Raw genomic sequence first — 21,827 nt, forward strand, 5'->3', positions numbered from 1 at the left:
GGTCCAGCTGTTCCTGCGTCGCCATGGCAACCACAGCTGGGCCACAGCAGGGGAAGAAGAACCAGAACCAGACCAGAACCAGGGTGACTGCTCTTTATTTTCTTCTGTACAGGATCCACTTCCTCCGGCTGCTGCCTTTCACAATAAAAGCTCAGGGTTCAATTTATAACAAACACTTTGTTTTTACAGGAATTTAACAAAATAAAAGGTCAAAACCAAACAAGAGGAGAAGCTGCAGGTCAGAGGTCAGTGTCCCCATGATGTCACGATGATGTCATAATGATGGTCAAGGGCATCGCTCTCTCACACACACACACACTCACACACACACACACACACACACACACACACACACACACACACACACACACACACACACACACACACACACACACACACACACACACACACACACACACACACACACACACAGGAAGTTAGTGTTTAGAAGTTCAACATAAATTAATGAGACAGATTGGCTGTGTTCGAAATCATCCACTCACTCACTCACTCCCTATCCACTACATCATGTATATCATATAGTGGACTACATCATGTACACGATGTAGTGAACGACGGGAGGAGAATTCGGACACTAGACGGTAATTTTCTGGACGTGGTTGCGTCAGCTGATGCTCCAGGTGTTGCTGTGACGGAAGCAGACGCGCCGAGAATCATGTAAACAAGCCATGGATGTATGAAACAAACCGGACACATAAAACATAAAATAATAAAAACCAGACACTTGCGGGAACATTAGAGGATGTGATTCTGTGTGGTTGTGTTACTCTACAATAAACTGTTGAAATATCGGAAGTTTGGTTTGGTAAACTACTGTTGTGTGTCCCGACCGTGAGCCGTTAGCGGCTCTGTGGCTATTAGCTTAGCTCGTTAGATCGTATTTACTACATATTCTACTACAATTTCTTAATTAGATTGATTTAATGCTGCCTGTTAATGTTCGGATGCTGCTGCCCAACTCCTGCTGCTCGGGCGAGGCAAATGGAGCCAATGGAGTTGTTTTGGTAAATTGCCTAAATAAATCGTAGCTAACATGCTAATTAGCTTCCTCTTCTTCTCTGGCAAAACACGACCGCATTGCATTGTGGGATACGGGAGTAGAAAGTAGTGTACATCGCTTGTTCACTCAATTTCGCGGTGCATTGTGGGTGTTTTGTCGTCCACTACATAGTGGATGAAATTAATCGCGGAGAATTCGAACAACACTACAAAATGGCGAACACACTATATAGTGCACTACATCCGTGATAGGGGGTGATTTCGAACACAGCCATTGTTTTTCATTTGTACATCTTCATCATCATAATAACCATCATCATCATCATCACCATAGTAACCATCATCATCTTCATCACTAATATAAAACTTTTCCAGGTTTTTGTTTCATGCTAAAATCACATCTGAACATTCATATTTACAGACTGTCTGAGCTCCTGAAGGTCCCTGAACGCACCACGGTACCGGACCAGGACCGGGACCGGGACCGGGACCAGGACCAGGACCAGGACCGGAGGAACCTCGGGGATGCAAACGGGTCGGGGTCGGGGGAGGGGGGGGGGGGTGCTCACCATTAACAAATAATTACATTACAATATCACGGAAAAGTCCATTTCCAGCAGTTCAACCTCAACCAAGTATTGAGTGCATATAGATGGACATAGTTTTCAGAAGGACAACATTTCTAGATTAAAAATGAAGAATTCCTTTCAGTTTTGGAGATACTGATTTTTAGGTCTTCACTGAATGTTAGTCATAATTATTACTATTAAAATAAACTGAATAAATAAAGACATGGGATGTTTCATTCAGTGTGTAATGGACATATAGGCCTATATAATGTGTTAGTTTCACTTTAATTGAACACATTCTACATCTGAGGCGACGTCTTTCCACTCAGGGCTTCCTTCACCTCTGAAACGGGGCAGAGCTCCGTGGAAACACCTGCAGCCTGACACAGCAACGTAGGGAACCGTGCATGAAAAAGAAAAAACGTTGGGAGAAAAAACAGCGTCGCCGTCGCACCGACTGCACGTGGATATGCACCGCTTTGGGTAACGAGCGCACGTCACGCGTCTACACTGGAGGTGAATAGTTATAGATGTTATCAGTATAATCAGAGACTAGGGATGCACATTTAGAATTTTTTTTCTGACCGATAACCGACGCTCGTTAAAGCAGATATCAGTGGAATGTTTTTGTTAATATAAGTCCTAAATAGTCCTATTTTCCGTCAGCAATCACTTACATGAAGTATTTCAGCCTAAACACGAGTCTCTCCGTCACTCTGCTCTGCTGTAACCCGAGGAGAAAATTTTCCTTGTGGGATACAAGTGTTATCCAATGAGGGGAGAGAACGGCATGAAGGGCTGTGTGTGCAGCCAAGGGATGCGCGTGAATGTGGTGACGTAGCACGAGGACCAATTGATGCCTGACAAGGGCGGGGGCTGCTAACTCATGGTGCGTTCAAGGAAACTCGTACTTTGTGTTTTTCCTTCCTGTGAAGTCATACCAGTTCGATCTGGTACGAGTTCAGTGGTCGGAAGTTACGAGTGGCCGTTATAGGGAACTTTCACAGACAACAGGACGGTAAAAACACGAGCTACGGGTTACCTGGAACGCTACCAAGTCGTAGTTGTGACTTGAAGCTGTAACTTACGGTTTCAAAAGCCTGCCTTGAACACAGCATTAGCCGAAACGGCCGTGAAGCTGATATCTGCTTTAACCAATTATTAACCGTTAACCGATAAGATTAAGATGCTTGCGGCGCACGGCAAAAATACAAACGTGCGCCGCGACAGAGCAGTGCCACATCCACTGTGCTCTGTCTCAGCTGATCGCTCATATGGAGGTTAGATCGTCCAATGTGGAACTGTTTTTATACAAAGTGCAGCCAAACACCAGGTTGAAGGAACAGCAGAGCTCCTCTGACAGCTCCTCTGTGGAGCTGCAGGAGAGCTGCTGCAGGTGAACGACTGGAGAGCAGCGACGTCCTCGTCCTCCTTTTTTTTTTTCCAGCGCCGTAGTTACAGGTGATTCACATCTATGTCCGTGTAGCTACATTTATGGTCTGACCTTCCTTCATGGCGGCTGCTGCACATACTGTCAGTCCTCCTGTGGAACTTTTTGCTGGGAAATATGACTGAAGGCAGTGAACTCTGCACGTGTCGACACGCCCCCATGAGTTGACGACATAAGGACCTAATAAAATAAATAAATAACCGATAGTATTAATCAGTCAAAGTTCTTGTTATCGGTTAACGGTTAATCATGTGCATCCCTATCAGAGACCATGAATGAGTTCACCTCAGTTTCACGTGATTGTCACTGTCAGCCTGTTAGAAAAACATTTTACTGACCCCAGCTGAGACGCTGAGACCCCCCCCCCCCCAGCTGAGACATTGTTGATTGTGCAATATACACAAATTCGCTGTGCTTATATACTGTGCATATAATTTATTCTTATCTATTTATTTTTATATTATTGAAAGTGTTTTTGTATTGTATTTTTATAGTATGCTTGTTTGCACTGAAGGGGGGGGGGGCTTAAAATGTCGTTATACAGTGGTATAATGACAATAAAGGCATTCTGATTCTGATTCTGAGACGCTGAGACCCCCCCCCCCTAAAAAACTAAAACTCTTGGGATCTGAAGGATTCACACCAGTCACCTAACTGGTCATGAACAAAGCGAGTTGTTTTCAGCTGTTTGCATCCCTGAAACTGGACCTGGACCAGAGGAACCAGGATTTCAGCAGGTGTTTGAACATCTGGAGCGCCGGGGCGACGAGGTGGCGCAGTGGGTTTCTGAAGCGAAGTCCCTGTCCGGTCCTGGTTGCTTTCACAAAAAAAAAAAAAAAACACTCCGGGAATTGAACCCAGAACCTCGTTGGTGCCACTGACGAGGAGCTACTCGTCAATAATCAATAAAACATTTAATTTTTCTAATCCAAGTCCCCGGTCCAGGTCTGATTCCCTGAACCGCACCACAGACAGGAAGGAGGAGGAGGAGGAGAGAACTACAGATTTCAAAATAAAACAAACACAAATAAAGGCATGCTGTCAATGTTCACTGCAAACCAAACAGGAAGTGCTTCGTTGCCTCGGCAGCCAATCGGCTATCAGGTATCGATCGGTTCGACTCCACGGCTTCTGAGGAGGGAAACCTGTAGCGTCGGATTGTCGGAGGATTATCGATCACTGATCTGACGAAGGCTCAGCAGAGACTTCCTGTCCGAGACTTCCTGTCTGAGACTTCCTGTTAGAGACTTCCTGTCTGAGACTTCCTGTCTGAGACTTCCTGTTAGAGACTTCCTGTCAGAGACTTCCTGTCAGAGACTTCCTGTCAGAGACTTCCTGTCTGAGACTTCCTGTTTGACGTGTGATCAATAACCTGATTATTGGATGTAAATACGTATAGAATAACAATCTGTCTATGTACAGCGGTGACATTCAGGAGCTTCTCATGGCGCCGCGTCACAAACGGCATGTAAAACAACAACAAGCCGGGGCTTTTATTCTGAAATCATCCTCACGTTGTTGTTGTAGAAAAAGAAGAAGTCTTTTATTTTGTAGTAAAAAACAGGAAGTGAGCGGAGGTCAGCGGTTGTTCCTCGCGTTTCCTCGTCAGTTCACCGAGGCGAGTCCCGTCCCGTCCCCGCTCCGTCCCCGATCGGTCCCGAGCCGTCATAGGCTCGACTCCTTGGGCGGGAAGTCCACGTTGGTTACCATGGTGACGACCGTGACGATCTCCTCGGGCGCCGTGGCGACGGTCTGCCGCTGCATCTGCACCACGCGCTCCTCCACGCAGCCGGCGGACAGCCGCGCCTCGGCCTCGTGGTCCCAGCACTCCTCGATGGTCTCGCACAGCAGCGCCAGGCCCTGCAGCAAGGCATTATGGGTAAGGGAGAGCAGGGGATTATGGGTAAGGTAGTGTAGGGGATTATGGGTAAGGTAGAGCAGGGGATTATGGGTAAAGTAGAGCAGGGGATTATGGGTAAGGTAGAGCAGGGGATTATGGGTTAAATAGAGCAGGGGATTATGGGTAAAGTAGAGCAGGGGATTATGGGTAAAGTAGAGCAGGGGATTATGGGTAAGGTAGAGCAGGGGATTATGGGTAAAGTAGAGCAGGGCATTATGGGTTAAGTAGAGCAGGGGATTATGGGTAAAGTAGAGCAGGGGATTATGGTTAAGGTAGAGCAGGGGATTATGGGTAAAGTAGAGCAGGGGATTATGGGTAAGGTAGTGTAGGGGATTATTGGTAAGGTAGTGCAGAGGATTATGGTTAACGGAGTGCAGGGGATTATGGGTAATAATGTAGTGTGGTGTATGGGTGAATGCAGAGTGGTGAATTATAGGTAACGGAGTGCAGGGGATTGTGGGTAAAGTAGAGCAGGGTATTATGGGTAAAGTAGGGGAGGGTATTATGGGTTAAGTAGTGTAGGGGATTATGGGTAAGGTAGTGCAGGGGATTATGGGTAAAGTAGAAGGGGATTATGGGATTATGGGTGAATGCAGAGCAGGGGATTATGGGTAAAGTAGAAGGGGATTATGGGATTATGGGTGAATGCAGAGCAGGGGATTATGGGTAAAGTAGAAGGGGATTATGGGTGAATGCAGAGCAGGGGATTATGGGTAAAGTAGTGTAGGGGATTATGGGTAAAGTAGAGCAGGGGATTATGGGTAAAGTAGAGCAGGGGATTATGGGTAAAGTAGTGTAGGGGATTATGGGTAAAGTAGAGCAGGGGATTATTGGTAAAGTAGAGCAGGGGATTATGGGTAAAGTAGTGTAGGGGATTATGGGTAAAGTAGAGCAGGGGATTATGGGTAAAGTAGTGCAGGGGATTATGGGTAAGGTAGAGCAGGGGATTATGGGTAAAGTAGTGCAGGGGATTATGGGTAAGGTAGAGCAGGGGATTATGGGTAAAGTAGTGCAGGGGATTATGGGTAAGGTAGAGCAAGGGATTATGGGTAAAGTAGTGCAGGGGATTATGGGTAAGGTAGTGCAGGGGATTATGGGTAAAGTAGTGCAGGGGATTATTGGTAACGGAGTGCAGGGGATTATGGGTAAGGTAGTGCAAGGTGTTATTTGTAACGGAGTGCAGGGGATTATGGGTAAAGTAGTGCAGGAGATTATGGGTAATGTAGAGCAGGAGATTATGGGTAAGGTAGTGCAAGGTGTTATTGGTAAAGTAGTGCAGGGCATTATGGGTAAAGTAGTGCAGGAAATTATGGGTAAAGTAGTGCAAGGTGTTATTGGTAAAGTAGTGCAGGGGATTATGGGTAATGTAGTGCAGGAGATTATGGGTAAAGTAGTGCAGGAAATTATGGGTAAAGTAGTGCAGGAGATTATGGGTAAAGTAGTGCAGGAGATTATGGGTAAAGTAGTGCAAGGTGTTATTGGTAAAGTAGAGCAGGGGATTATGGATAAAGTAGTGCAGGAGATTATGGGTAAAGTAGTGCAGGAAATTATGGGTAAGGTAGTGCAAGGTGTTATTGGTAATGTAGTGCAGGAGATTATGGGTAAAGTAGTGCAGGAAATTATGGGTAAAGTAGTGCAAGGTGTTATTGGTAAAGTAGTGCAGGGGATTATGGGTAATGTAGTGCAGGAGATTATGGGTAAAGTAGTGCAGGAAATTATGGGTAAAGTAGTGCAGGAGATTATGGGTAAAGTAGTGCAAGGTGTTATTGGTAAAGTAGAGCAGGGGATTATGGATAAAGTAGTGCAGGAGATTATGGGTAAAGTAGTGCAAGGTATTATTGGTAACGGAGTACAAGGGATTATGGGTAAATTAGTGCAGGAGATTATGGGTAAGGTAGTGCAAGGTGTTATTGGTAAGGTAGTGCAGGAGATTATGGGTAAGGTAGTGCAGGAGATTATGGGTAAGGTAGTGCAGGGGATTATGGGTAAGGTAGTGCAAGGTATTATTTGTAACGGAGTGCAGGGGATTATGGGTAAAGTAGTGCAGGAGATTATGGGTAATGTAGAGCAGGAGATTATGGGTAAGGTAGTGCAAGGTGTTATTGGTAAAGTAGTGCAGGGGATTATGGGTAAAGTAGTGCAGGAGATTATGGGTAAAGTAGTGCAAGGTGTTATTGGTAAAGTAGTGCAGGGGATTATGGGTAAAGTAGTGCAGGAGATTATGGGTAAAGTAGTGCAGGAGATTATGGGTAAGGTAGTGCAAGGTGTTATTGGTAATGTAGTGCAGGAGATTATGGGTAAAGTAGTGCAGGAAATTATGGGTAAAGTAGTGCAAGGTGTTATTGGTAAAGTAGTGCAGGGGATTATGGGTAATGTAGTGCAGGAGATTATGGGTAAAGTAGTGCAGGAAATTATGGGTAAAGTAGTGCAGGAGATTATGGGTAAAGTAGTGCAAGGTGTTATTGGTAAAGTAGAGCAGGGGATTATGGATAAAGTAGTGCAGGAGATTATGGGTAAAGTAGTGCAAGGTATTATTGGTAACGGAGTACAAGGGATTATGGGTAAATTAGTGCAGGAGATTATGGGTAAGGTAGTGCAAGGTGTTATTGGTAAGGTAGTGCAGGAGATTATGGGTAAGGTAGTGCAGGAGATTATGGGTAAGGTAGTGCAGGGGATTATGGGTAAGGTAGTGCAAGGTATTATTTGTAACGGAGTGCAGGGGATTATGGGTAAAGTAGTGCAGGAGATTATGGGTAATGTAGAGCAGGAGATTATGGGTAAGGTAGTGCAAGGTGTTATTGGTAAAGTAGTGCAGGGGATTATGGGTAAGGTAGTGCAGGAGATTATGGGTAAAGTAGTGCAAGGTGTTATTGGTAACGGAGTGCAGGGGATTATGGGTAAAGTAGTGCAGGAGATTATAGGTAAAGTAGTGCAGGAGATTATGGGTAAAGTAGTGCAAGGTGTTATTGGTAAAGTAGTGCAGGGGATTATGGGTAATGTAGTGCAGGATATTATGGGTAAAGTAGTGCAGGAGATTATGGGTAAAGTAGAGCAGGAGATTATGGGTAAGGTAGTGCAGGGGATTATGGGTAACGTAGAGTGGTGTATGGGTGAATGCAGAGCGGTGGATTATGTGTAACGTAGTGTGGTGTATTATGGGTAACGTAGTGTGGTGTATTATGGGTAACGTAGTGTGGTGTATTATGGGTAACGTAGTGTGGTGTATTGTGGGTAACGTAGAGCAGTGTATTATGGGTAACGTAGAGCGGTGTATTATGGGTAACGTAGTGTGGTGTATTGTGGGTAACGTAGTGTGGTGTATTATGGGTAACGTAGTGTGGTGTATTATGGGTAACGTAGAGCGGTGTATTATGGGTAACGTAGTGTGGTGTATTATGGGTAACGTAGAGCGGTGTATTATGGGTAACGTAGTGTGGTGTATTATGGGTAACGTAGTGTGGTGTATTGTGGGTAACGTAGAGCAGTGTATTATGGGTAACGTAGTGTGGTGTATTATGGGTAACGTAGTGTGGTGTATTATGGGTAACGTAGTGTGGTGTATTGTGGGTAACGTAGAGCAGTGTATTATGGGTAACGTAGTGTGGTGTATTGTGGGTAACGTAGTGTGGTGTATTATGGGTAACGTAGAGTGGTGTATTGTGGGTAACGTAGAGCGGTGTATTATGGGTAACGTAGAGCGGTGTATTATGGGTAACGTAGTGTGGTGTATTATGGGTAACGTAGTGTGGTGTATTGTGGGTAACGTAGTGTGGTGTATTGTGGGTAACGTAGAGTGGTGTATTATGGGTAACGTAGTGTGGTGTATTATGGGTAACGTAGTGTGGTGTATTATGGGTAACGTGGTGTGGTGTATTATGGGTAACGTAGTGTGGTGTATTATGGGTAACGTAGAGTGGTGTATTATGGGTAACAGTGTATAATGGGTAACGTAGTGTGGTGTATTATGGGTAACATAGTGTATTATGGGTAACGTAGTGTGGTGTATTATGGGTAACGTGGTGTGGTGTATTATGGGTAACGTAGAGCAGTGTATTATGGGTAACGTAGTGCGGTGTATTATGGGTAACGTAGAGCAGTGTATTATGGGTAACGTAGTGCGGTGTATTATGGGTAACGTAGTGTGGTGTATTATGGGTAACGTAGAGCGGTGTATTATGGGTAACGTAGTGTGGTGTATTATGGGTAACGTAGAGCAGTGTATTATGGGTAACGTAGTGTGGTGTATTATGGGTAACGTAGAGTGGTGTATTATGGGTAACGTAGTGTGGTGTATTATGGGTAACGTAGTGTGGTGTATTGTGGGTAACGTAGAGCGGTGTATTATGGGTAACGTAGTGTGGTGTATTATGGGTAACGTAGAGTGGTGTATTATGGGTAACGTAGAGTGGTGTATTATGGGTAACGTAGTGTGGTGTATTATGGGTAACGTAGAGTGGTGTATTATGGGTAACGTAGTGTGGTGTATTATGGGTAACGTAGAGTGGTGTATTATGGGTAACGTAGTGTGGTGTATTGTGGGTAACGTAGAGCGGTGTATTATGGGTAACGTAGTGTGGTGTATTGTGGGTAACGTAGAGCAGTGTATTATGGGTAACGTAGTGTGGTGTATTGTGGGTAACGTAGAGCAGTGTATTATGGGTAACGTAGAGCAGTGTATTATGGGTAACGTAGTGTGGTGTATTATGGGTAACGTAGTGTGGTGTATTATGGGTAACGTAGAGCGGTGTATTATGGGTAACGTAGTGTGGTGTATTATGGGTAACGTAGTGTGGTGTATTGTGGGTAACGTAGAGCAGTGTATTATGGGTAACGTAGTGTGGTGTATTATGGGTAACGTAGTGTGGTGTATTATGGGTAACGTAGTGCGGTGTATTGTGGGTAACGTAGAGCAGTGTATTATGGGTAACGTAGTGTGGTGTATTGTGGGTAACGTAGTGTGGTGTATTATGGGTAACGTAGAGTGGTGTATTGTGGGTAACGTAGAGCGGTGTATTATGGGTAACGTAGAGCGGTGTATTATGGGTAACGTAGTGTGGTGTATTATGGGTAACGTAGAGTGGTGTATTATGGGTAACGTAGTGTGGTGTATTATGGGTAACGTAGTGTGGTGTATTATGGGTAACGTGGTGTGGTGTATTATGGGTAACGTAGTGTGGTGTATTATGGGTAACGTAGAGTGGTGTATTATGGGTAACAGTGTATAATGGGTAACGTAGTGTGGTGTATTATGGGTAACATAGTGTATTATGGGTAACGTAGTGTGGTGTATTATGGGTAACGTAGTGTGGTGTATTATGGGTAACGTAGTGTGGTGTATTATGGGTAACGTAGAGCGGTGTATTATGGGTAACGTAGTGTGGTGTATTATGGGTAACGTAGTGTGGTGTATTATGGGTAACGTAGTGTGGTGTATTATGGGTAACGTAGTGTGGTGTATTATGGGTAACGTAGAGTGGTGTATTGTGGGTAACGTAGAGCGGTGTATTATGGGTAACGTAGAGCGGTGTATTATGGGTAACGTAGTGTGGTGTATTATGGGTAACGTAGAGTGGTGTATTATGGGTAACGTAGTGTGGTGTATTATGGGTAACGTAGAGTGGTGTATTATGGGTAACGTGGTGTGGTGTATTATGGGTAACGTAGTGTGGTGTATTATGGGTAACGTAGAGTGGTGTATTATGGGTAACGCAGTGTATTATGGGTAACGTAGAGTGGTGTATTATGGGTAACGTAGAGTGGTGTATTATGGGTAACGTAGTGTGGTGTATTATGGGTAACGTAGTGTGGTGTATTATGGGTAACGTAGTGTGGTGTATTATGGGTAACGTAGAGTGGTGTATTATGGGTAACGCAGTGTATTATGGGTAACGTAGAGCAGTGTATTATGGGTAACGTAGTGTGGTGTATTATGGGTAACGCAGTGTATTATGGGTAACGTAGAGCAGTGTATTGTGGGTAACGTAGTGTGGTGTATTGTGGGTAACGTAGTGTGGTGTATTATGGGTAACGCAGTGTATTATGGGTAACGTAGAGCAGTGTATTATGGGTAACGTAGAGTGGTGTATTATGGGTAACGCAGTGTATTATGGGTAACGTAGAGCAGTGTATTATGGGTAACGTAGTGTGGTGTATTATGGGTAACGTGGTGTGGTGTATTATGGGTAACGTGGTGTGGTGTATTATGGGTAACGTAGAGTGGTGTATTATGGGTAACGTAGAGCGGTGTATTATGGGTAACGTAGTGTGGTGTATTATGGGTAACGTAGAGCGGTGTATTATGGGTAACGTAGTGTGGTGTATTATGGGTAACGTAGTGTGGTGTATTATGGGTAACGTGGTGTGGTGTATTATGGGTAACGTGGTGTGGTGTATTATGGGTAACGTAGAGTGGTGTATTATGGGTAACGTAGAGCGGTGTATTATGGGTAACGTAGTGTGGTGTATTATGGGTAACGTAGAGTGGTGTATTATGGGTAACGTAGTGTGGTGTATTATGGGTAACGTAGTGTGGTGTATTATGGGTAACGTAGAGTGGTGTATTATGGGTAACGTAGAGTGGTGTATTATGGGTAACGTAGAGTGGTGTATTATGGGTAACGTAGTGTGGTGTATTATGGGTAACGTAGAGCAGTGTATTGTGGGTAACGTAGAGCAGTGTATTATGGGTAACGTAGAGTGGTGTATTATGGGTAACGTAGTGTGGTGTATTATGGGTAACGTAGTGTGGTGTATTATGGGTAACGTAGAGCAGTGTATTGTGGGTAACGTAGAGCAGTGTATTATGGGTAACGTAGAGCGGTGTATTATGGGTAACGCAGTGTATTATGGGTAACGTAGAGCGGTGTATTATGGGTAACGTAGAGTGGTGTATTATGGGTAACGTAGTGTGGTGTATTATGGGTAACGTAGAGCGGTGTATTATGGGTAACGTAGTGTGGTGTATTATGGGTAACGTGGTGTGGTGTATTATGGGTAACGTAGTGTGGTGTATTATGGGTAACGTAGAGTGGTGTATTATGGGTAACGCAGTGTATTATGGGTAACGTAGAGTGGTGTATTATGGGTAACGTAGAGCGGTGTATTATGGGTAACGTAGTGTGGTGTATTATGGGTAACGTGGTGTGGTGTATTATGGGTAACGTAGTGTGGTGTATTATGGGTAACGTAGAGTGGTGTATTATGGGTAACGCAGTGTATTATGGGTAACGTAGAGCAGTGTATTATGGGTAACGTAGAGTGGTGTATTATGGGTAACGCAGTGTATTATGGGTAACGTAGAGCAGTGTATTATGGGTAACGTAGTGTGGTGTATTATGGGTAACGTGGTGTGGTGTATTATGGGTAACGTGGTGTGGTGTATTATGGGTAATGTAGAGTGGTGTATTATGGGTAACGTAGAGCGGTGTATTATGGGTAACATAGTGTATTATGGGTAACGTAGTGTGGTGTATTATGGGTAACGTAGTGTGGTGTATTATGGGTAACGTAGTGTGGTGTATTATGGGTAACGTAGAGCGGTGTATTATGGGTAACGTAGTGTGGTGTATTATGGGTAACGTAGTGTGGTGTATTATGGGTAACGTAGTGTGGTGTATTATGGGTAACGTAGAGCGGTGTATTATGGGTAACGTAGTGTGGTGTATTATGGGTAACGTAGAGTGGTGTATTGTGGGTAACGTAGAGCGGTGTATTATGGGTAACGTAGAGCGGTGTATTATGGGTAACGTAGTGTGGTGTATTATGGGTAACGTAGAGTGGTGTATTATGGGTAACGTAGTGTGGTGTATTATGGGTAACGTAGAGTGGTGTATTATGGGTAACGTGGTGTGGTGTATTATGGGTAACGTAGTGTGGTGTATTATGGGTAACGTAGAGTGGTGTATTATGGGTAACGTAGTGTGGTGTATTATGGGTAACGTAGTGTGGTGTATTATGGGTAACGTAGTGTGGTGTATTATGGGTAACGTAGTGTGGTGTATTATGGGTAACGTAGAGTGGTGTATTATGGGTAACGTAGAGTGGTGTATTATGGGTAACGTAGAGCGGTGTATTATGGGTAACGTAGTGTGGTGTATTATGGGTAACGTAGAGCGGTGTATTATGGGTAACGTAGAGCAGTGTATTATGGGTAACGTAGAGTGGTGTATTATGGGTAACGTAGTGTGGTGTATTATGGGTAACGTAGTGTGGTGTATTATGGGTAACGTAGAGTGGTGTATTATGGGTAACGCAGTGTATTATGGGTAACGTAGAGCAGTGTATTATGGGTAACGTAGAGTGGTGTATTATGGGTAACGTGGTGTGGTGTATTATGGGTAACGTGGTGTGGTGTATTATGGGTAACGTGGTGTGGTGTATTATGGGTAACGTAGTGTGGTGTATTATGGGTAACGTAGTGTGGTGTATTATGGGTAACGTAGAGCGGTGTATTATGGGTAACGTAGAGCAGTGTATTATGGGTAACGTAGAGTGGTGTATTATGGGTAACGTAGTGTGGTGTATTATGGGTAACGTAGTGTGGTGTATTATGGGTAACGTAGAGTGGTGTATTATGGGTAACGCAGTGTATTATGGGTAACGTAGAGCAGTGTATTATGGGTAACGTAGTGTGGTGTATTATGGGTAACGTGGTGTGGTGTATTATGGGTAACGTGGTGTGGTGTATTATGGGTAACGTGGTGTGGTGTATTATGGGTAACGTAGTGTGGTGTATTATGGGTAACGTAGTGTGGTGTATTATGGGTAACGTAGAGCGGTGTATTATGGGTAACGTAGTGTGGTGTATTATGGGTAACGTAATGTGGTGTATTATGGGTAACGTAGAGCGGTGTATTATGGGTAACGTAGAGCAGTGTATTATGGGTAACGTAGTGTGGTGTATTATGGGTAACGTAGAGCGGTGTATTATGGGTAACGTAGAGCAGTGTATTATGGGTAACGTAGTGTGGTGTATTATGGGTAACGTAGTGTGGTGTATTATGGGTAACGTAGAGTGGTGTATTATGGGTAACGTAGTGTGGTGTATTATGGGTAACGTGGTGTGGTGTATTATGGGTAACGTAGTAACTCACAGTGTGTTTCTGCCAACACTCCCTCAGCACCGGCCTCAGCTTCTTGTGGACCACCACCTCCTGCATGTCCTCCAGGGACGGGTGCTGCCCCACCTCCTCCTCAAACGGCAGGGAGTACTCGTCTACTGGACCTGGACCGGGACAAGGGGGACCGTTAGAGTCCAGAACAGACCAGAACAGAGGACCGGGGACAAGGGGGACCGTTAGAGTCCAGAACAAAGGACCGGGGACAAGGGGGACCGTCAGAGACCAGAACAGACCAGAACAGAGGACCGGAGACAAGGGGGACCGTTAGAGTCCAGAACAGATACAGAGACAAGGGGGACATCAGAGTCCAGAACAGACCAGAACAGAGTCCAGAACAGATACAGAGCTCTGGACCTGGACCGGACACAAGGGGGACATCAGAGTCGACAACAGAGAACCGGAGACAAGGGGGACCGTCAGAGACCAGAACAGACCAGAACCAGGAGCTGAAAACCTGAACATCAACATGTTGTCTGGAGGTCTGAGGCTGAGGAGAAGGTCCAGGTCCAGACCACTGAGAGCTGCTTCTGTTGGTGTTCATCTACACAGGTTGACAGTTCAGGGTCTGGTCTGATCTAGTCTAGTTCAGGTCCGGGTCCAGGTCTAGTCTGGTCCAGGTCTAGTCCAGGTCCAGCTCTAGTCCAGGTCTAGTCCAGGTCTAGTCCAGGTCTAGTCTGGTCCAGGTCTAGTCCAGGTCCAGGTCTAGTCCAGGTCTAGTCCAGGTCTAGTCCAGGTCTAGTCCAGGTCTAGTCCAGGTCCAGGTCCAGGTCTTACCATCAGCAGCGGTGCAGCGAGCAGCCAGCTCCCACAGCACCAGGCCCAGTGCGTACATGTCCTGGTCTAGTCTAGTCTAGTCTAGTCCAGGTCTAGTCTAGTCCAGGTCTAGTCCAGGTCTAGTCCTGGTCCAGGTCTAGTCCAGGTCTAGTCCAGGTCCAGGTCTACACCAGGTCCAGGTCTAGTCCAGGTCCAGCTCTAGTCCTGGTCCAGGTCTAGTCCTGGTCCAGGTCTAGTCCAGGTCCAGGTCTTACCATCAGCAGCGGTGCAGCGAGCAGCCAGCTCCCACAGCACCAGGCCCAGTGCATACATGTCCTGGTCTAGTCTAGTCTAGTCTAGTCTAGTCCAGGTCTAGTCCAGGTCCAGGTCTAGTCCAGGTCCAGGTCTAGTCCAGGTCCAGGTCCAGGTCTAGTCCTGGTCCAGGTCTTACCATCAGCAGCGGTGCAGCGAGCAGCCAGCTCCCACAGCACCAGGCCCAGTGCGTACATGTCCTGGTCTAGTCTAGTCTAGTCCAGGTCCAGGTCTAGTCCAGGTCTAGACCAGGTCCAGGTCTAGTCCAGGTCTAGTCCAGGTCTAGTCTAGTCTAGTCTAGTCTAGTCCAGGTCTAGTCCAGGTCTAGTCCAGGTCTAGTCTAGGTCCAGGTCTAGACCAGGTCCAGGTCTAGTCCAGGTCTAGACCAGGTCCTGGTCTAGTCTAGTCTAGTCCAGGTCCAGGTCTAGTCCAGGTCTAGTCCAGGTCCAGGTCTAGTCCAGGTCTAGTCCAGGTCTAGTCTAGTCTAGTCTAGTCTAGTCCAGGTCTAGTCCAGGTCTAGTCCAGGTCTAGTCTAGGTCCAGGTCTAGACCAGGTCCAGGTCTAGTCCTGGACCAGGTCTAGTCCAGGTCCAGGTCTTACCATCAGCAGCGGTGCAGCGAGCAGCCAGCTCCCACAGCACCAGGCCCAGTGCGTACATGTCCTGGTCTAGTCTAGTCTAGTCTAGTCTAGTCCAGGTCTAGTCCAGGTCTAGTCCAGGTCTAGTCTAGGTCCAGGTCTAGTCCAGGTCTAGTCCAGGTCTAGTCCAGGTCCAGGTCTAGTCCAGGTCCAGGTCCAGGTCTTACCATCAGCAGCGGTGCAGCGAGCAGCCAGCTCCCACAGCACCAGGCCCAGTGCGTACATGTCCTGGTCTAGTCTAGTCTAGTCTAGTCTAGTCTAGTCCAGGTCTAGTCTAGTCTAGTCCAGGTCTAGTCCAGGTCTAGTCCAGGTCTAGTCCAGGTCCAGGTCTAGTCCAGGTCCAGGTCTAGTCCAGGTCTAGTCCAGGTCTAGTCCAGGTCCAGGTCTAGTCCAGGTCCAGGTCCAGGTCTTACCATCAGCAGCGGTGCAGCGAGCAGCCAGCTCCCACAGCACCAGGCCCAGTGCGTACATGTCGATGCGGAGGAAAGAGTCTCTCTGGAAGTTGATGGCTCCTTCTAGGACCTCGGGGGCCATGTACCTCCTGGTGCCCACCTGGGGGGGGGGGGGGGGGGGGGGGGGGGGGGGGGGGAGGGGCAGAGGTCAGAGGTCAACACGGGGGCAGAGGTCAGACACACCTGTGGTCCGTCACCATGGGAACAGAGACTCACCTGGCCGTGCGTGTCCCCCGGAGACTTCCCGGCCTGGAAGCGCAGAGCGAGACCGAAGTCAGCGATGCAGGCGGTGAGGTCGGCCTTCAGCAACACATTCTTACTCTTAAAGTCCCTGTAGACGCACACAGACACACACAGACACACACAGACACACACAGACACACAACCAGGCGGTGAGGTCGGCCTTCAGCAACACATTCTTACTCTTAAAGTCCCTGTAGACGCACACAGACACACACAGACACACACAGACACACAACCAGGCGGTGAGGTCGGCCTTCAGCAACACATTCTTACTCTTAAAGTCCCTGTAGACGCACACAGACACACACAGACACACACAGACACACAACCAGGCGGTGAGGTCGGCCTTCAGCAACACATTCTTACTCTTAAAGTCCCTGTAGACGCACACAGACACACACAGACACACACAGACACACACAGACACACAACCAGGCGGTGAGGTCGGCCTTCAGCAACACATTCTTACTCTTAAAGTCCCTGTAGACGCACACAGACGCACACAGACACACACAGACACACACAGACACACAACCAGGCGGTGAGGTCGGCCTTCAGCAACACATTCTTACTCTTAAAGTCCCTGTAGACGCACACAGACACACACAGACACACACAGACACACAACCAGGCGGTGAGGTCGGCCTTCAGCAACACATTCTGACTCTTAAAGTCCCTGTAGACGCACACAGACACACACAGACACACACAGACACACACAGACACACACAGACACACAACCAGGCGGTGAGGTCGGCCTTCAGCAACACATTCTGACTCTTAAAGTCCCTGTAGACACACACAGACACACACAGACACACACAGACACACAACCAGGCGGTGAGGTCGGCCTTCAGCAACACATTCTGACTCTTAAAGTCCCTGCAGACGCACACAGACACACACAGACACACACAGACACACACAGACACACAACCAGGCGGTGAGGTCGGCCTTCAGCAACACATTCTGACTCTTAAAGTCCCTGCAGACGCACACAGACACACACAGACACACACAGACACACAACCAGGCGGTGAGGTCGGCCTTCAGCAACACATTCTGACTCTTAAAGTCCCTGTAGACGCACACAGACACACACAGACACACACAGACACACAACCAGGCGGTGAGGTCGGCCTTCAGCAACACATTCTTACTCTTAAAGTCCCTGTAGACGCACACAGACGCACACAGACACACACAGACACACAACCAGGCGGTGAGGTCGGCCTTCAGCAACACATTCTTACTCTTAAAGTCCCTGTAGACGCACACAGACACACACAGACACACACAGACACACACAGACACACAACCAGGCGGTGAGGTCGGCCTTCAGCAACACATTCTGACTCTTAAAGTCCCTGTAGACGCACACAGACACACACAGACACACACAGACACACACAGACACACAACCAGGCGGTGAGGTCGGCCTTCAGCAACACATTCTTACTCTTAAAGTCCCTGTAGACGCACACAGACGCACACAGACACACACAGACACACAACCAGGCGGTGAGGTCGGCCTTCAGCAACACATTCTGACTCTTAAAGTCCCTGTAGACGCACACAGACACACACAGACACACACAGACACACACAGACACACAACCAGGCGGTGAGGTCGGCCTTCAGCAACACATTCTGACTCTTAAAGTCCCTGTAGACGCACACAGACACACACAGACACACAACCAGGCGGTGAGGTCGGCCTTCAGCAACACATTCTGACTCTTAAAGTCCCTGCAGACGCACACAGACACACACAGACACACACAGACACACAACCAGGCGGTGAGGTCGGCCTTCAGCAACACATTCTGACTCTTAAAGTCCCTGTAGACGCACACAGACACACACAGACGCACACAGACACACAACCAGGCGGTGAGGTCGGCCTTCAGCAACACATTCTGACTCTTAAAGTCCCTGTAGACGCACACAGACACACACAGACGCACACAGACACACAACCAGGCGGTGAGGTCGGCCTTCAGCAACACATTCTGACTCTTAAAGTCCCTGTAGACGCACACAGACGCACACAGACACACACAGACACACACAGACACACAACCAGGCGGTGAGGTCGGCCTTCAGCAACACATTCTGACTCTTAAAGTCCCTGTAGACGCACACAGACACACACAGACACACACAGACACACAACCAGGCGGTGAGGTCGGCCTTCAGCAACACATTCTGACTCTTAAAGTCCCTGTAGACGCACACAGACACACACAGACACACACAGACACACACAGACACACAACCAGGCGGTGAGGTCGGCCTTCAGCAACACATTCTGACTCTTAAAGTCCCTGTAGACGCACACAGACGCACACAGACACACACAGACACACACAGACACACAACCAGGCGGTGAGGTCGGCCTTCAGCAACACATTCTGACTCTTAAAGTCCCTGCAGACGCACACAGACACACACAGACACACACAGACACACAACCAGGCGGTGAGGTCGGCCTTCAGCAACACATTCTTACTCTTAAAGTCCCTGTAGACGCACACAGACACACACAGACACACACAGACACACAACCAGGCGGTGAGGTCGGCCTTCAGCAACACATTCTGACTCTTAAAGTCCCTGTAGACGCACACAGACGCACACAGACACACACAGACACACAACCAGGCGGTGAGGTCGGCCTTCAGCAACACATTCTTACTCTTAAAGTCCCTGTAGACGCACACAGACACACACAGACACACACAGACACACACAGACACACAACCACACACAACCACGGCAAAGTGACGAAAAACAGAGTGTGTGTACCTGTGTGTGTGTGTGTGTGTGTGTCTGTGTGTGTGTGTGTGTGTACCTGTGTGTGTGTGTCTGTGTGTGTGTGTGTGTGTACCTGTGTGTGTGTGTGTACCTGTGTGTGTGTGTGTGTGTGTCTGTGTGTGTGTCTGTGTGTGTGTGTGTCTGTGTGTGTGTCTGTGTGTGTACCTGTGTGTGTGTGTCTGTGTGTGTGTCTGTGTGTGTACCTGTGTGTGTGTGTGTGTCTGTGTGTGTGTCTGTGTGTGTACCTGTGTGTGTACCTGTGTGTGTGTGTGTGTCTGTGTGTGTACCTGTGTGTGTGTGTGTCTGTGTGTGTACCTGTGTGTACCTGTGTGTGTGTGTGTGTGTACCTGTGTGTACCTGTGTGTGTGTGTGTGTCTGTGTGTGTGTCTGTGTGTGTGTGTGTGTGTGTCTGTGTGTGTGTCTGTGTGTGTGTGTCTGTGTGTGTGTCTGTGTGTGTGTCTGTGTGTGTGTGTCTGTGTGTGTGTCTGTGTCTGTGTGTGTGTGTGTGTGTGTGTCTGTGTGTGTGTCTGTGTGTGTGTGTCTGTGTGTGTGTCTGTGTGTGTGTCTGTGTGTGTGTGTCTGTGTGTGTGTCTGTGTCTGTGTGTGTGTCTGTGTGTGTGTCTGTGTGTGTGTGTGTGTCTGTGTGTGTACCTGTGTGTACCTGTGTGTGTGTGTGTGTGTACCTGTGTGTACCTGTGTGTGTGTGTGTGTGTCTGTGTGTGTACGTCTGTGTGTGTACCTGTGTGTACCTGTGTGTGTGTACCTGTGTGTGTGTGTGTGTACCTGTGTGTGTGTACCTGTGTGTGTGTACCTGTGTGTGTGTGTGTCTCTGTGTGTGTACCTGTGTGTGTGTGTGTCTGTGTGTGTACGTCTGTGTGTGTACCTGTGTGCGATAGCCGGCTTGTGTTGAGCCGGTAGGTCGTCATGGAGATAGGCCAGACCTCTGGCCGTCGTCTGGGCGATGACACACAGCTGAGACCACGACAACACGTTGGCCTTCAGGTGGTCGCCAAGGGAACCCTGGGGACACGGTGAGGTCACAGAGAGGTCACGGTGTGGGCAAAGGTCACGGTGAGGTCACACAGGGTTCATACACTTTTTTAGCAATGGTTTTCTATAACTTTTCAATGGTTTTCTATAACTTTTCAATGGTTTTCTATAACTTTTCAATGGTTTTCTATAACTTTTCAATGGTTTTCCATAACTTTTCAATGGTTTTCTATAACTTTTCAATGGTTTTCCATAACTTTTCAATGGTTTTCTATAACTTTTCAATGGTTTTCCATAACTTTTCAATGGTTTTCCATAACTTTTCAATGGTTTTTCTATAACTTTTCAATGGTTTTCCATAACTTTTCAATGGTTTTCTATAACTTTTCAATGGTTTTCCATAACTTTTTAATGGTTTTCTATAACTTTTCAATGGTTTTCTATAACTTTTTAATGGTTTTCTATAACTTTTTAATGGTTTTCTATAACTTTTCAATGGTTTTCTATAACTTTTTAATGGTTTTCTATAACTTTTCAATGGTTTTCTATAACTTTTCAATGGTTTTCTATAACTTTTCAATGGTTTTCTATAACTTTTCAATGGTTTTCCATAACTTTTCAATGGTTTTCTATAACTTTTCAATGGTTTTCCATAACTTTTCAATGGTTTTCCATAACTTTTCAATGGTTTTCCATAACTTTTCAATGGTTTTCTATAACTTTTCAATGGTTTTCCATAACTTTTTAATGGTTTTCTATAACTTTTCAATGGTTTTCTATAACTTTTTAATGGTTTTCTATAACTTTTTAATGGTTTTCTATAACTTTTCAATGGTTTTCTATAACTTTTTAATGGTTTTCTATAACTTTTCAATGGTTTTCTATAACTTTTCAATGTTTTTCTATAACTTTTCAATGGTTTTCTATAACTTTTCAATGGTTTTCCATAACTTTTCAATGGTTTTCTATAACTTTTCAATGGTTTTCCATAACTTTTCAATGGTTTTCTATAACTTTTCAATGGTTTTCCATAACTTTTCAATGGTTTTCTATAACTTTTCAATGGTTTTCCATAACTTTTCAATGGTTTTCTATAACTTTTCAATGGTTTTCCATAACTTTTTAATGGTTTTCTATAACTTTTCAATGGTTTTCCATAACTTTTTAATGGTTTTCTATAACTTTTTAATGGTTTTCTATAACTTTTCAATGGTTTTCTATAACTTTTTAATGGTTTTCTATAACTTTTCAATGGTTTTCTATAACTTTTCAATGGTTTTCTATAACCTTTCAATGGTTTTCTATAACTTTTCAATGGTTTTCTATAACTTTTCAATGGTTTTCCATAACTTTTCAATGGTTTTCTATAACTTTTCAATGGTTTTCCATAACTTTTCAATGGTTTTCTATAACTTTTCAATGGTTTTCTATAACTTTTCAATGGTTTTCTATAACTTTTCAATGGTTTTCCATAACTTTTCAATGGTTTTCTATAACTTTTCAATGGTTTTCCATAACTTTTTCAATGGTTTTCCATAACTTTTCAATGGTTTTCTATAACTTTTC

The 21,827-nt window shown here is 45.9% G+C and overlaps 1 protein-coding gene across 1 annotated transcript in view; it reads right to left on the reverse strand.

Annotated features, from left to right (window-relative positions):
- Positions 1-3,575: 3,575 nt before the first annotated feature.
- acvr2aa (activin A receptor type 2Aa) overlaps positions 3,576-21,827 on the reverse strand; it is a 43,820-nt gene continuing 25,568 nt past the window's right edge. Inside the window, exons 8-12 of the mRNA XM_085772869.1 lie at positions 20,155-20,291; positions 16,428-16,542; positions 16,173-16,311; positions 14,032-14,162; positions 3,576-4,899 (exon numbers count right to left, since the gene is read on the reverse strand). Coding sequence (XP_085628995.1) covers positions 4,705-4,899; positions 14,032-14,162; positions 16,173-16,311; positions 16,428-16,542; positions 20,155-20,291 — 717 coding nt within the window. The 3' untranslated portion in view covers positions 3,576-4,704. The remainder of the gene's footprint in view (positions 4,900-14,031; positions 14,163-16,172; positions 16,312-16,427; positions 16,543-20,154; positions 20,292-21,827) is intronic.

This window comes from Trachurus japonicus, unplaced genomic scaffold, assembly GCF_045865225.1.
Source record: "Trachurus japonicus isolate A0001 unplaced genomic scaffold, Traja_1.0 AP031020.1".
Classification (NCBI taxonomy): domain Eukaryota; kingdom Metazoa; phylum Chordata; class Actinopteri; order Carangiformes; family Carangidae; genus Trachurus; species Trachurus japonicus.